This window comes from Polyodon spathula, chromosome 22, assembly GCF_017654505.1.
Source record: "Polyodon spathula isolate WHYD16114869_AA chromosome 22, ASM1765450v1, whole genome shotgun sequence".
NCBI classification, from domain to species: Eukaryota; Metazoa; Chordata; class Actinopteri; order Acipenseriformes; family Polyodontidae; genus Polyodon; species Polyodon spathula.
This window is the reverse complement of record NC_054555.1, coordinates 5,928,987-5,943,334: the sequence shown is the minus strand read 5'-3', so window position 1 is coordinate 5,943,334 and position 14,348 is coordinate 5,928,987. Positions and strand designations below refer to the sequence as shown.

At 34.9% G+C, this 14,348-nt stretch overlaps 2 protein-coding genes across 2 annotated transcripts in view; one reads left to right on the top strand and one right to left on the bottom strand.

The window, feature by feature from the left end:
- The window catches only part of LOC121297473 (vesicle transport protein SEC20-like), a 3,993-nt gene extending 2,764 nt beyond the window's left edge, over positions 1 to 1,229 (top strand). The window contains exon 6 of the mRNA XM_041223822.1: positions 1 to 1,229. This exon is cut by the window's left edge and continues 186 nt beyond it. Within this exon, the coding sequence (XP_041079756.1) occupies positions 1 to 11 (11 nt within the window). The 3' untranslated portion in view covers positions 12 to 1,229.
- A 5,526-nt stretch (positions 1,230 to 6,755) lies between these two features.
- LOC121297388 (homeobox protein Nkx-2.5-like) lies at positions 6,756 to 8,401 on the bottom strand. Its single transcript, XM_041223696.1, has 2 exons — positions 7,710 to 8,401; positions 6,756 to 7,385 (listed from the first exon to the last, which is right to left on the bottom strand). The coding sequence occupies exons 1-2, from the start codon at positions 8,038 to 8,040 to the stop codon at positions 6,781 to 6,783; spliced, it is 936 nt and encodes a 311-aa protein (XP_041079630.1). The 5' UTR covers positions 8,041 to 8,401; the 3' UTR covers positions 6,756 to 6,780.
- Positions 8,402 to 14,348: the final 5,947 nt, after the last annotated feature.

The following is a 14,348-nucleotide window of genomic DNA, read 5'->3' as shown; positions in this document are numbered from 1 at the left end:
CATTCCTATAGAAAACACCCACAAAAACCCTACAAAACAACAAAGCCTCTCGCGAGTGTAATTGGACTTTGCTGACACGGCACTCTGTGGTGTTGGTATAAAACTAGACTTGGTCATCAAGATTATTATTGACCGTTTGTCGTTTGTTATAGTCCACCCACTGTTTTTCTAATCAAGGGTTTGCCAGTTTTACCATGTGCAGGGGACAAGTGACAAGGGAAAGCCACTTAATGAAATGGCCCTGAGATAGAGGGGAACATGCATTTGTGCGTTGATTGTTGTGGCAAGCAGATCGTACAGTGGCACTTTTTAAATAAAAAAAAAAGGGGGGGGTTTAATTTGTTGTGTTGACCACTTCAGCGCTTTTTAAAATTTTTTAGTATAGCGTTTCAATGTAAAACAAAATTAGGGCCTCCCTTTCCTCTGTCTGGATGTTTTCATAATGGGTTGCTGCCTAAATTAAGATCCCTTACCCAATTATAATAACTGTAAAAACTAATCTTAAGATTCTTTTGAAGTGCTGATGTAACTGAATCACTTTAGGTTCTGAAAACAAAGTGCTTTTTCTCCAGTTTACAGAATTGCAGACCATTAATATTTATGGGCTGTTTGTTTACTTTATTGGGAGAATTGTGACCGGATATTAACATCTAGAAATGTTAAATGCTAATTAGAGTCATTTACATAGTCAATGCAATTGTCAATAGAAGTATAATCGGTCACTTAGTGACATGTATGATCATGAAAAATACCACATGCAAGAAGATACAGTAGTTGTTTTAAACTGTCTTGACTTTCTATGATTGTTTATTGTATTACATCCCTGTGTGAATCTGTAAATAATATATTTAAAAATGAGTTTTGTATCAATTTTAACTTATGGCAATGTTACCCTTTTATTTGCTTTGTTTGTTTATTATTGTAATGGCCCCTTGGCTTTGTAGGGTATATAGGGTAGAGAATAAGAAATGTGCCTCATGCAAGCAATATGCCCTTTCTAGGAATATAAGAAATAAGCATGGGAAATTAAGCCAAATGTCTTAGGAAAATGTTGGAATTGAAAATAAAGTGTATGGTTTATAAGTTTTGTGAATTGCATGGAGAAGCTGATGGTATTTATAAATGTGTAAGACTGTTCATATGGGGTAGCTGTATCTTGGCAGTTTAACATTACAATAACAATAGCTGTACTTTTTTTTTTGGTTTTCAAATATTCTTCTTCAAATTGCTGAATGACCTTTTGTTTGCTTATGAAGCAAGTGACGTGGCTCAGAATTGGCAGTGTTTCCTTGAGCTATCTTAATATTTTAGATTTGTCGGAACAGGATTTGTCAGCTAGTGATGCAGGCCTGTGTGCTGTAGCAGTTTCTGCTGTGTTTGAAACGGAAATGGCTTTGGTACTAATCATATTGCTGGTGATAAAATGGCATGTGCTCCCGTCTTCCGAGATAAGACCCAGAAAGACTATTTGAACTTTTTTTTTCTTCTGTGCACAGCAGACGCAATTAATTATTTTTAGAACAACAGGGACAATGTCTTCTTCTTTTCAACACTGAGAATAGTTAAGGAATCAGTGACCTTTCTTATTGAATCTGTGCTCCTGGATAATTACAGGTTGGTGTTTGTCAGAATATATAGGCTACACGCAATGTTTCTCAATCCTAGTCCTGGTGGACCACTGCCCTGCTGGTTTTTGTTCCAACCAAGTGCTCAATTACATAATTGAACCCGCTTCATCAAAATGTTTAGATGGTAGACCATTTCTGATAAAGCATCATACACATAATATCCATATACAGAATTTGGTATCTACAATTTAAACAAAGCCCTAATAGTGAAGAGTACTCAGGCCATCTATGCCTCGACAGCCTGGAATGATGGATGATAGGTCAGAAATATACAGCTAGTTAAAAATTTCAAAAGGTCAAAACCACTTTCATGTATCTGTGTTGCTAATGAGCTGCCACCCTCCTTTGCAGCATGCACCTTCAGATCAACGACAACTTGACTCTTGCCCTTTAAACTCCATCAGCATGTTAGGAGTAATGTGGGCTGAAAAGATGAAACCAGGGTAATGGGATTTGGCCTGTAATGTGTCGATGTGAACAGCTGGTGGTATCTAAACATGATGGTAAAAAAAAAAGGACATCTGGCATAAAAGTACATAAAAGCTCGACCCAAATCTGGTCTCTGCTTCTGCAAATCACTTCTTTGAAGTTTAAGCGGACAGATAGTTGTTTTCCCAATGGAACTGTATCAAAGAATTGTCAGTCTTTCACTTCTAATTGTTTCATATTAATAACCTCACTATTATAGATATATATATAATATATATATTAAAAAAAAAAGCGGCGTTCCCATATTTGTTAGGACTTCAAACTATTGTTTGAAGTGTTCAACAGTAATAAATCTGAATACATGATGTTGTATTTGAATCCACAATTAATGCCAGCTGGTGGTTAACCTTTAATTCTAGAGATGTCCCTATGCTAACGCAGTGTTTACCTATACATTTTGAGTCTTGTGATAATGCACACTGGTCTCAAAAACCATTGCAGCTTATCCATGCCATCATGTTGTTAGTTTCAGGACAGACAACTGTCAAAAGTTGTTGTGAAGTTTGGTTAAGCCCAGTAAGATACATGCACATTAATTATTAAAAGTGTTCTGAGTTAACATACTTGCTGTTGCCTGTATCTTTTATTACATCTACATTCTAATACATTCTAGTTGGACACTCATTGAAGAGTGACGCTTTTATGGCCATTCTGCACACACAGATATACAGTTTAGGACAGTCCATCATGCTTTTCTTCTCTACTCTGTATTGTTAGGGATCAAAAAGTCAACCATAGCATAAGCAACAGGATTGCAAGAGATGCAAGAAAATGTAAGAAAATAAGCCCCACATGAGGCAAACAGGACGTCATTAATTGTAGTTATGAGGTTGAAACGCTAGACCTAAACAAAAGAAGTGTTTGCGTGACTCTCACCGTATAAGAATGAGGCCTTAGGGTCTAATGACAAAGTACGCAGCTGACAGTTCAGTATACAAACTCGGGCCTCGTGGCTTGGTGGACACTATTTTTGCGCTATGCTTTACAACCTAATATATGTTAGTAACAGATTGAAAGAAGGCTTTTAATAGCCACTTTTACTATTTAGTATGACATGAAGCATATGACGGTGGTTATTTTGGGTCTGTCGAATTATTTGGTTAAAATAAATGTAACAAAACCTATTTTTCTAATATTATCCATTTGGCAACGAACGATGAGAAGGTAAAATCGTTAAGAACTAGGCATACATTTTATAAACAACAGCTCTCAGAAATGCAGAGGCACCGTAAATACTATCTATTTACTACCAATTCAGAATGGCTGATGGTGGTGTTTTTGTTGCTTTCATCCCCAAACTGTTTCTGCTAAGTTGGGCCATCTCATGCAGCTAGAGACGGCTGTAACGCACCTGTGTGTGTACAAGAGGGAAAGTCCCATGAGGTAGCAAGGACCATTCATCTTCTGCAGCTCCAGTGCGGGTCTACACAGATATTATGGCCAGCTTAATCCTGGATGGCCTCAGTGGGGGCGGACATCACAAGGGTGACAATGAACCGATCGAAGAAAAAACATTCCTTCCATGAGAAAAACCTAAATGAATTAAAACCAGTAAGAACAACATGGTTAGTTTATTTTATATATAACAAGTAATATATAAGTATTATATTTTATATATTTACAAGTGGTACTGGTTTGGAACAAATATGCTCGAATGTTAATATGTCTTCATTATCTATTAAACGCTGACTGTTAAGCGTTAAATGACCGCGTTGAGAATCCCGCGTATATTTTTTTTTCCAAGGGTAACCGAATAATTCCCCAAGTCTATGCGCTAACCGTGTGTTAAAATGTGACTTAATGCATGCTTCATTTGAACCAAACATTGTAACCGTATATACAAAGAATGCCATTTCCTTGCCAGATCTTCGGATTTACAGGAATATGTTCTTTTAGAATCGGATCTATTTATGTGCTTACTCCGTTAAAACCTCCCTAAATTATAATGTTCTGTACAGTATATTAATATCGTGCTTGTTGTCGCGATACACACACACACACACACACACACACACACACACACACATATATATATATATATATATATATATATATATATATATATATATATATATACACACACACTTTAAAGTAGTAATTCTGTATTAAATTTTATTTTAAAGGGTTCGGCAGATTAGCTGTAAAATGTTTTTAAATTCTACTTAGTTAACAACACGCATGTAGGTCATTTTCATGAAAAGTGCAAAGTTATGACACACTTTAATTTGCGCTAAAATGTGTTAAATTCTATGATAGTTCCACTACATATTTTAAATCAACAAGATTTTTCAGAAATCTTTCTTTTTCCCTGATTGTAAAAAGTGAAGTAACATAATTAAATTAACGCAAATAAAAATAACTGTCCTTAATACCGTAGGTATTCACAGAGGCTCTAATTACAACAATTCAACCTGCGTGACCACCTTTGAATTGCTCTTAAGTGGACTTTATCTATTATAAATAGCCAATTAAATTAATTACTTGAGTCGTTTCAGAGTTCAGAACTCTTCCAAAAACAGAAACGCTTGCCTTGCCTCTACCGGTGTTGGTCAGAGCACCAGAAGTGCTATAACCCCATAGTGTCAGAGTGATGTGTCACCCGACATCTCCGCCACCCTGTCTCGTGTCCTGTTTACTGATTCACCAGATAGACGTTCTGTCAAAGCTGTTGAAGATTTCTCTAATTTCCTTATCAATCGGCTCACAGTGAGAGCTATCGGATTATAATAATAAAGTACCAAATAGAAGTACAGTATATTAAGTCGTTTTGTATTAATTAAGCAAACGTTAATTCAGATACTTATAGTTGTGTTTCTTATGCAAAAAAAAATAGTAGTGTATATACTACATAATGAACATAATGTAGATGTTTTATTTAGCATAATGTAATCAAAGAAACTACAAAGTGATATCGCAAGTCTACTTAAGCCATAATAGGACGTAGCAAAGTATTGCATGTTAGATTTTAAAATGTCACGTTATATATATATATATATATATATATATATATATATATATATATATATATATATATATATATATATAATGTCAGTTTTTCGTTAAGCATATTGAAAACTACAAAGCGGTAATTCAGTTCGCTAATGTAATATTATCCAGCGTGTTTCATTCGACATGAAGCAGAATTAGTTAATTCTATCGCGATGCACAGCTTTTGGCCACAGTTGTAGATCCTGGTTGTCGTGCGATCTTGTTCGTGTGGGACCAAAAACCATAAAGTTGTGTAAAATGCTTCTCTCTACATTGTCCAAGAGAATGACAAGGCTGGGTCATGCGCACAAAGCATTTAACAGCGTGTTAAGTTAAAAAACTAATTCTGGAAGAAAACAAAACATTGATATTAATGAATTATTGGTTCCCCAAAACTATATTTATTTCTGTAACATGAGTTCGTTGTAAGTGTTTTATAAATATGGTCGGCAGTTCCCGTTAAAAAAAAACAATGATGATTTTGTTTTTAACATTATACGATGTATGTGCACAGATGCGCTTTACTGCCTCCCTAATTATTAATTGCAGTTTGACATGGGATCAATCTACCTAGCATAAGTGATCTATTTTTGTTCTGTAAAGTGTACCCCTTTCTCCTTTATCGATTTGTAAAACCTCAGAAGAGGTGAGGTGATCAAGACATAACAACAACAACAACAACAACAACAAAAGTAAAACTGATAACTATTATTTCTGTATTTTTATTGTTCATAAATAAAACAATTGGTGGTTCGTTGTATTATACCAAAAATGGTTAACTACTAAATTCAACGAAACACTTATTTATTTATGTATTTATTTATTCATGTATTTATTTATTAACATCATTACATCCAAAATTCGAATGTTTTAAGAAAAGTGTTAAACCTACTTGAAAATAAGTTACATCAATTAGTGTATTTTTAATGCATGCTTTCACACACAAAAAAGCAACATACAGAGACCTTACGGTACTTAATATTGTTTCTTAAATATTTGTAAATGACTGTATTAATAATTATTTAAATGTGATTGCACCACATTTCTATCAATATATAGAAAACAAAAACAAAAGGAAACAGTCAAGAAGTCCAAGTACATGCTTTATTTACAATTGGGTTTGCTTCGTACAATACATATTTTAGGTAATGTTTTTAACCTGTCAATGAAATAACCCATATGGATCAGAGCAGTAAAATAGGCAAAATCTTACTTTCAGCTAATAGTGCACCTCATGTTATTCTGTCAGCTTTCGAAAAACAATTTGCTGAAAGCAAACCATACAATTCACCAAACAATCCCACCAGAAATAATCAAATACACTATATGTATATTTTAGGGCAATAATACATATTTACATACGTTTTCAAATGGATTTCACAGTGCAAAATGTAGGCTACCGGTTACACATCAGAATAATTTTGTAAATGTACCTGAATTCTAACACCTTCTTTCTCTGCATTTTTATTTGTCTCGTGATTTTTAAGTATCTAAACTTTAATTGTCACTTCTCGCCAATTGTAAGTTTTAAGTCGCAATTCTTTCTTTTTTTTTTTTAAATGTCCGTTTTTAGATTCATACTAATTGTTGTATTCTATCATGAAACCCGTGGATTAAAAAACACATTTAACACAACTAATGCCATTACCCTAAAAAACAACAACAAAAAAAAAAGCTACCAAGCTCTGATACCGTGTAATGTAGAAACTCCATTGCCAGACTGGAATTGAGACGGTACATTATTGAGGTCGCCAACACCAAAGTTAATGTAGTTATTGCTGGCTGGTGACGATTGCATTGTTTGCATCGCTGTGGCTGGATAGTTACATGCATAGTTTGTGTTGCAGGTTGGGTTGGTGTAGTTGGTGAATGTAGGGTAGGCATTGTAAGTGTAATGGTTAATGCCAACGTTATACGAAGTACTGTACGCTGTGTCTGCTATACACGGTTTGCCATCTCTGACCAGCACGGGCACCGCGATGCGCCTCGGAGGCGGGATGCCAACCATTTCCAACGTTTGATCCTGCCGTTGTCTTTTGCATTTGTATCTTCTGTTCTGGAACCAGATTTTGACTTGAGTGGAGGTGAGTTTGAGGACGCTGGCCAGGTGATCCCTCTCGGGGGCAGAAAGGTATTTCTGTTGTTTGAACCTTCTCTCCAGCTCATACACTTGGGCCTGCGAGAAGAGCACTCGAGGTTTTCTCCTTTTCCTTTGTCTTGGGCGATCAGTTTCTTCTCCCTTCTCCTCGTCCTCGGTGTCTTTGTGTGCTGAATAGATTTCTAAAGCAAGTACAATATGTTATTTAATAGTCCTGTATTAAAGTCAATAACAACGAGGTGTCAATAACAACGAGGTGTTATTCAGTGGGCTGTATCAGTCCAAATCAATTGCTTTTTAGCTGGCAAAATGCTTATGCAATTGGGCTAATGGGGACGATTTTGTGGAAAGAAATTAAAACCTATATGATATAGAATATAAATGAATATTTTCTCTATTTCTAGTACGTTTATGTCAAACATTTGTTTGCAAGTTATTATTCCCAAATATAATACCCAAATATAAATGCTTTATGTGACAAAGATACAATGTGACATGATAGTTACCTTTTTTCTTGTTTCCCTCAAATGTGTCCAATTTTACGTCTTTGTTGACATTCATTTCCAAGAAATTTTTGCCATAAAAGGTATCGGCGTAGTTCAGACAAGTGTTCTTGGTGTCTTTGGTCTGAGCGAAATCTTCATTGAAAAGAGAGGCTGCCGACGGGATCTCTGTGTACGCCTCCTGTTTAAATGTCGCCAGCATGCAGGAAGAAGGTGACAAGGCAGAGTCTAGCCTGGATGATACTTCCAGTGATGCCATTTGACTTTGGTTTTGCTCCAAGTTTAATATGTCCTTCACAGAAAAGGGAGTTGAAGTCATCGGGCTTGGGAACATGGTAAGGAAACCCTGGTAAAATCGAAGAGAACAATTGATCCTCGTGCAATTAACACAGCAAAGCAACGACTAAACCCAAAATAGTGTCTTACAGTGAGGCTTTTCATGAAGCGTGCATCTTTCCCATAAACTGTGTTCGGTGTTGTGCGGGGCTAGATCGTGTGGTTTTGGGCACCGGCGCCAAAAGGAGGGGCCTGAGTCTGTTCTTGGTGGTCACAAAAGGTGTAAATAGTTTCCTATTGGTCTCATTTTCTATGATGACATCACAAATCCAGAATTGCAGGTGACCTTCAAAGTATATATCAAACCCTCAATTCTTATTAAAGGAACAGTAGCCTTTTCATAATCGTATTATGCGCCTGTTATCCCTCACATTAATATTTCAAGCTAATGAATGCCTCAATAAAAACTGTCCTGTAACATAAGAAAACCCTCTATGTTTTTTTTTTTTTTTAGCTTAATTTCAAAATCTGTTGTTGCTTTTATATATATATATATATATATATATATATATATATATATATATATATATATATATATATATATATATAATCTGTTTTATGTCCATATTACTATTCATCCAAATGATCTTATCCTATAGTGTCTTTTACTCCAGAATGATTAAAGAGAGCGATTGCATTTTGTCAGTAACATACATTACAGTGAATACGAGGGGAAAATGATAAGCTTTCATTTGAAAACAGCCATTATTGAACTATACTGGGGGAGATACTAGCGGACATTCAGACCTTCTCCTCACATGTGTCAAATTAAAATTCGATGACAAGTCTGGATGATTTTGTGCATCTAAGTCCTTGAAAGTGCCTGGCCACGTCACTTCTTTATAGCCCTTATATTTGCGCACTGCATCGAAGTTAATACTGCAAAGCAAAACATTCTGCCCAGTATCCCCAGAAGAGACGGGAATAGTTTATTGAGCAGTCTTTAGGGTATGTTTAAGATATAAGGGGAAACTGGGCAGACTCATGTTGGGAGGAAGCCATCGACATGAAGAGACAACAGGTTTTCACTTCTGGGAACCCGAAACTAGCAGTTACATACTACTCTGTCTCTAATTGAAAGATCTTGAGTTGAGCTTTTAATTATTTTGAGGTGATAACAGATATTTAGGAAGGAACGGTTCTTCAAGAAACGGCAGAGTAAGTAACAACAACTTTAAAATGGTAATAAATTAATAATATGATTTTATTTTTCATGTACTATCCGTTGATTTATTTAAGCACGTATCCAAATATAAAGTGATTTACTTAGAAGCTTTGTGAACATGTCTTAGCCCTAAATGTATTTTTAAACAGTAAAGATGTAGTACAGTACAGAGAAAACATGGCAAAGCTTGTTAGAAATCATGAAAAGAAAACTTGGTACAAATAGCAAATGTGCCGTTCAAGTTTCCAATACACTTTGATTAACCTTCAGTTAATAAAACATGAAATAATAGCCCTAAACATACATAATATCCCTCAGAAGATTATGGTTGGGATATCGCAGTGAACGGCTAAGGTGGCTGAAGTAACGTTACCGCCTTGGACAGATAGCATTTATTATCCGAGATAAGGGATAAGACACTCTTATCACGTCAAGTAGTAACATCCGTTTCCAGTTAAATTCCAGTTAATAATGAACAGTAGGCTACCTCCCGAATCAGGATTCTGCCATCTGTAACATTTCATAATAATAAGGTCAATAGAGCATCTTTAACCATATAGCGGCCCCATTGATTTTTAAATGATCAAAAATTCAATAACGGCTGTATTTGGGTGTATACACTGTTACTATGGCTACCACCGAACATGGCAAGCCTTGAAAACAAATACGGTGAACACATTATAGACCAAAATAACAAGAATAGATGGTTGTTCATAAAGACTGAAAATATTGCTGTACAGTTAAGTATTTAGGTAAAGTCAAATGCCACAACACTGCACAACAAAACCCAGGATTTGATGTCTATATTTATGCTGACAATATATGCAGAGTAAATTGGAAATAGTAGATGATAGTTCTCATCACTAGTGGGGTTCTTTTGGGTACAGAATCCTGCCAGTATTGATGCAGAAGTGATACAAATTTGTAATTATATTTGCGCAGAATTTGACAGCAAATACAATCTTACTCCTAATTACCAAAGCCTCTTTGCCAGCTGAGAAAGAGATTAATAGTGGTAATTATTTTGTTGTTTTTTCTTTAACTTTGTAGTGATAATGACATCACATTTCTTTAACGTGAAATTTAAGACAAATTGCAAAATTGGGTGGGGAGGCTATTTATAGGTTAAGCGTTTGGAGTTAAATTGTGCTGTGTTTGCTTCAAACTGTGTAATATATACACTGAGAGGTGGGCTTAACTATCATTAGAGATGTCATTAATGCTTGGAGACAGTTATTGGAGACAGACAGTGTTATCGTCGGTTTTTATCTTTAAGAATACATCACATTTAGCACTGTAGTTGAAGAACAAATGGATTCTTTGTCTTGAACTTGGGGTCGGTGTTTATAGTTTTAAAAGAATATTTGCCAGTGTTAGTCCAGGGACTGACCCTCTGATAAATGAACATTAGCACTTTTTGGGACTACTGAATCAACAAGAGGGCTCCATTGGAGCAATAATTGTTGAAAAAGGGTAAACATGGAGTGGAGTGAAGGGACACTGCTTTTTGTCCAGGTGATTGATGAATCTTTATAGTTTTTCTTGCAGCAGACTCGCAAGAACCATGGAGACCCCGTTAAACGCCCATCCCTGAAACAAGAATACATTCCCCCATTCATAATGTTCTGGTATTTCAACAGTTTCATATGCCGTTGTGCAAGCTCTCTCTCTCTCTCTCTCTCTCTCTCTCTCTCTCTCTCTCTCTCTCTCTCTCTCTCTCTCTCTCTCTCTCTCTCTCTCTCTCTCTCTCTCTCTCTCTCTCTCTCTTAAAACACATTTATTCATTTTCTGATTTATAAGTATTGTAATGTTTAAAATAGGCCTATTTAAAGTACTTTCCCTTCTAAAAGACATCCCTTCTACTGAGGGATGTTATTTCCACTGATTTTCCGTCTGTTCTTCCAGATGTTATTTTAATACACTATATCATTTTCTTTTCTTTTTATTTTGTACAGCTTGCTTTATATTCATTAATTTATTGTATTCATAAAATCAGATAGAGATTCTGAAAGGGGCGAGCAGCAAAGCGATTGTATAACAAGTAATGTTATAGTTGAACTGACGGGAAACCAATTTGTTCTTGGCTATGACTGTGTACTTTGTTCATATTCAGAAATGATAGCTATATTTTAAGACAGAAACTTGTAGAATTTACAATTTTTCCATGGGGAAAAAAAAAACCCACTGTGAGTTATAATGTTTGTAATTTGCTTTTAATTATTTTATTTTATTTTGAAGCTAGGACCATGGCATTAATAATGGGTGGAATAAATTACCAAAGCTTGTGTTATTTTACAGAGCTTCATTTTTTCCCCCAGTAGGTGCATCCTATTCAAAACCACAACATGTTTTCTTAATTTTGTACTATAAGTCGGCATGTGACAATGACCTCGAATGTACATACTTTACATATCCTCAGTGAATCGTATTAAAATGTAGATAGTGGTTCCATTAAGGATAACAAAAAGGGCGTTGAACTTACAATCTGTGTTTAATCACAGATGTTACACAAATATGTTTTCGTTAGTCGTAATTTATATATGATTGCAATAATCGTTCGTAACCATTGTCAAGTCAAGCAAAACTGTTATGTAATTAACATTTAAATAACGACAGAGTAACAAAACTATGCGACCTATATGTTATGCTTTCTCTTGCTGTAGCAACAGTTTCATTATAAACATGGTTCACTAAAGGAATTCACAAGGGCAACATACTAAAAGCAATTAGACACGGTCAAGGTGCTTAATATAACAAGTTTTGACAAAAAAAATATAACACAAAAATGCAGATTACAAACCCTGACTTTCTGGTCCCCAAAAAGAAATGTGACTTTTTTTTTTTGTAGGGAGCTGCCCAAGGAGTGATTCAAACACAACTCTTAATAATAATAATGCTACGTTTATAAATACAAACTTAACAGGTTAAATGGCAAAGGTTTTGACTAGTCTTTCTAGACCTAGACAAAACCACTGGAAATTATTTGCCGTTTCTTCAGCAGTTTTTCGCTTTTTTTAGGAATACGTCTTTTATTCACGGCTGTTTCCAGGGTAGGTAAACGAGAGCGTAAACTCGATTAAAGAATGTATCGGTGTGTTTAACATTTCTTAGCTGCACGGTTTTTAAAACGGGTTATTTCTCCTTACTAAACTATGGGTTGTGTATTTTAAAAAACAGAACGCAGTTGGTTGTCAAATAACTTTGTTTGTGTGCATTCTTCTACTTTTTTTTGTAAAGAAAAAAAAACATTACAAAAAAAATGCATTAACCAACTGTACAAACTGCGAAAGGTCAGCTACACATAGGCTAAAGCTTTGTGTCATTTGCTACAACTTGTCTTTCTTCTGCGCATTTTCCAGTGTAGATAAAGAGATAGATAGGGATTCTTAAAAACTTCCTGTTGCGAGTAGTGGTGTGTGTATTATCGGTGTGAGAAGCTGAGATCTGCTGTGGTATTTTATCTCGACTTGTCTACGGTGATTCCTACCCCAAGTGCAGACCGGACAGACACCACGCGCATTAGGACCAAGACTGCTGTCTTTCCGCCCTCTTCAGCCACTGTCAATCACACTGTCCAGTCACTGCCTTTACTCTCAAGCCATTACAAGTAGCCTAGTGCAGTACAGATACAGGGTAAGAGTGGTAAAACGGTATTCCCAGCTCCTGTCTGCATCCAGTCGCAGAGCAATTAATAGCATGCCCGACACTGATTTGGTTTATGGACTATATTAATAATAAATATCTGGTGCTATTTGCACAATAGGGAATAATAATGGCCAAGTCTGAGAAATGCAACTTGCATAGAGGCATATTATTTAGGGTAAAGTTTATATGCAGCTGACGAATTATAAATTAACTGATAGGCCTGTATTTAAAACAAACAAACAAACAAACAAGAATCTACACGGTTTACAGGGTAAAAATGAAAAACAAACTGCTACTCTTACATAACGAATATACCCGTAGAAGTTAAATTAATCTTCTGAGTTATTTATTCGAGAATTTTTGATGTCGGTTAATGTGTAATTATTCTAGACAATAAGGATACAGCTTTACTTTTGCGATATAATTATTTTCCTTGTACAATACATTTTTATTGTATTTTTCAAAAGTCAAGCAACTCATATATTGGTAGAAGCAATCTAATAATAATAATAATAATAATAATAATAATAATAATAATAATAATAATAATAATAATAATAATAATATTTACAACACATTGTGTTATCGTATCACAGTTTAAAAACAAATGTTATAATCAATCTGTTAAATAAATAACAAAGTTAAATTATCTGCGCATGACGCGTACTGCATTTCGAAAAAGGGCGCTTTAATGAAATTAAAGCACTGTGTGTGTGTGTGTGTGTGTGTGTGTGTGTGTGTGTATGTATATATATATATATATATATATATATATATATATATATATATATATATATATATATATATATATATATAGATATAGTATTATTTAAGGTGTTGATCCACATAGTACCATTATCAAAAATAAAGATGACATATTATTAATGTATTATAATTAAGCTATAATAGCTACCGGGTTGATGAATTAAACGCGGGACATTGTAATATGCCCTTGGTATTGCCATAAGGTACGTATTCCATTTACACATTTCAAAAAATATGTATGCATCATGTAAAGATAATTAAGTTCTATTAAAAAATTCTGATCCTTGCAGGATGTTTTTTACATGACACACAGCACAGAGGGCAATATTTGGTAAGGCCATAGCTATTAATATTTGAATAATGTATGCTCAGTATTAGCAGCTGTTGGATATTGTCCAGAGAAACCTCGAAGAAAAACCAAGATAAAAATAAAATTACACCAGATGACTCCTTTCACATTTATTTTCCCTTAAAAAGCTATATATCAGTACTATCTAATACAGACTTGTATTTAGCAATTGCCTTGCTTGACAAGGCATCCAATTTGAACATTTTCACCGAAATAGATAAATAAACAGTTAGTTTTACAAAACAACAAATAAATAGTAGTCATACTATCATTTCTACATAAAAACATACATACAAAACCTGTCCTTTTTATTCTGGAATGATCTATTCATGGCCAGTTCCTGTTGTAGTTATTTTCACCCAGAGGTCCTGCTTTAATAAAG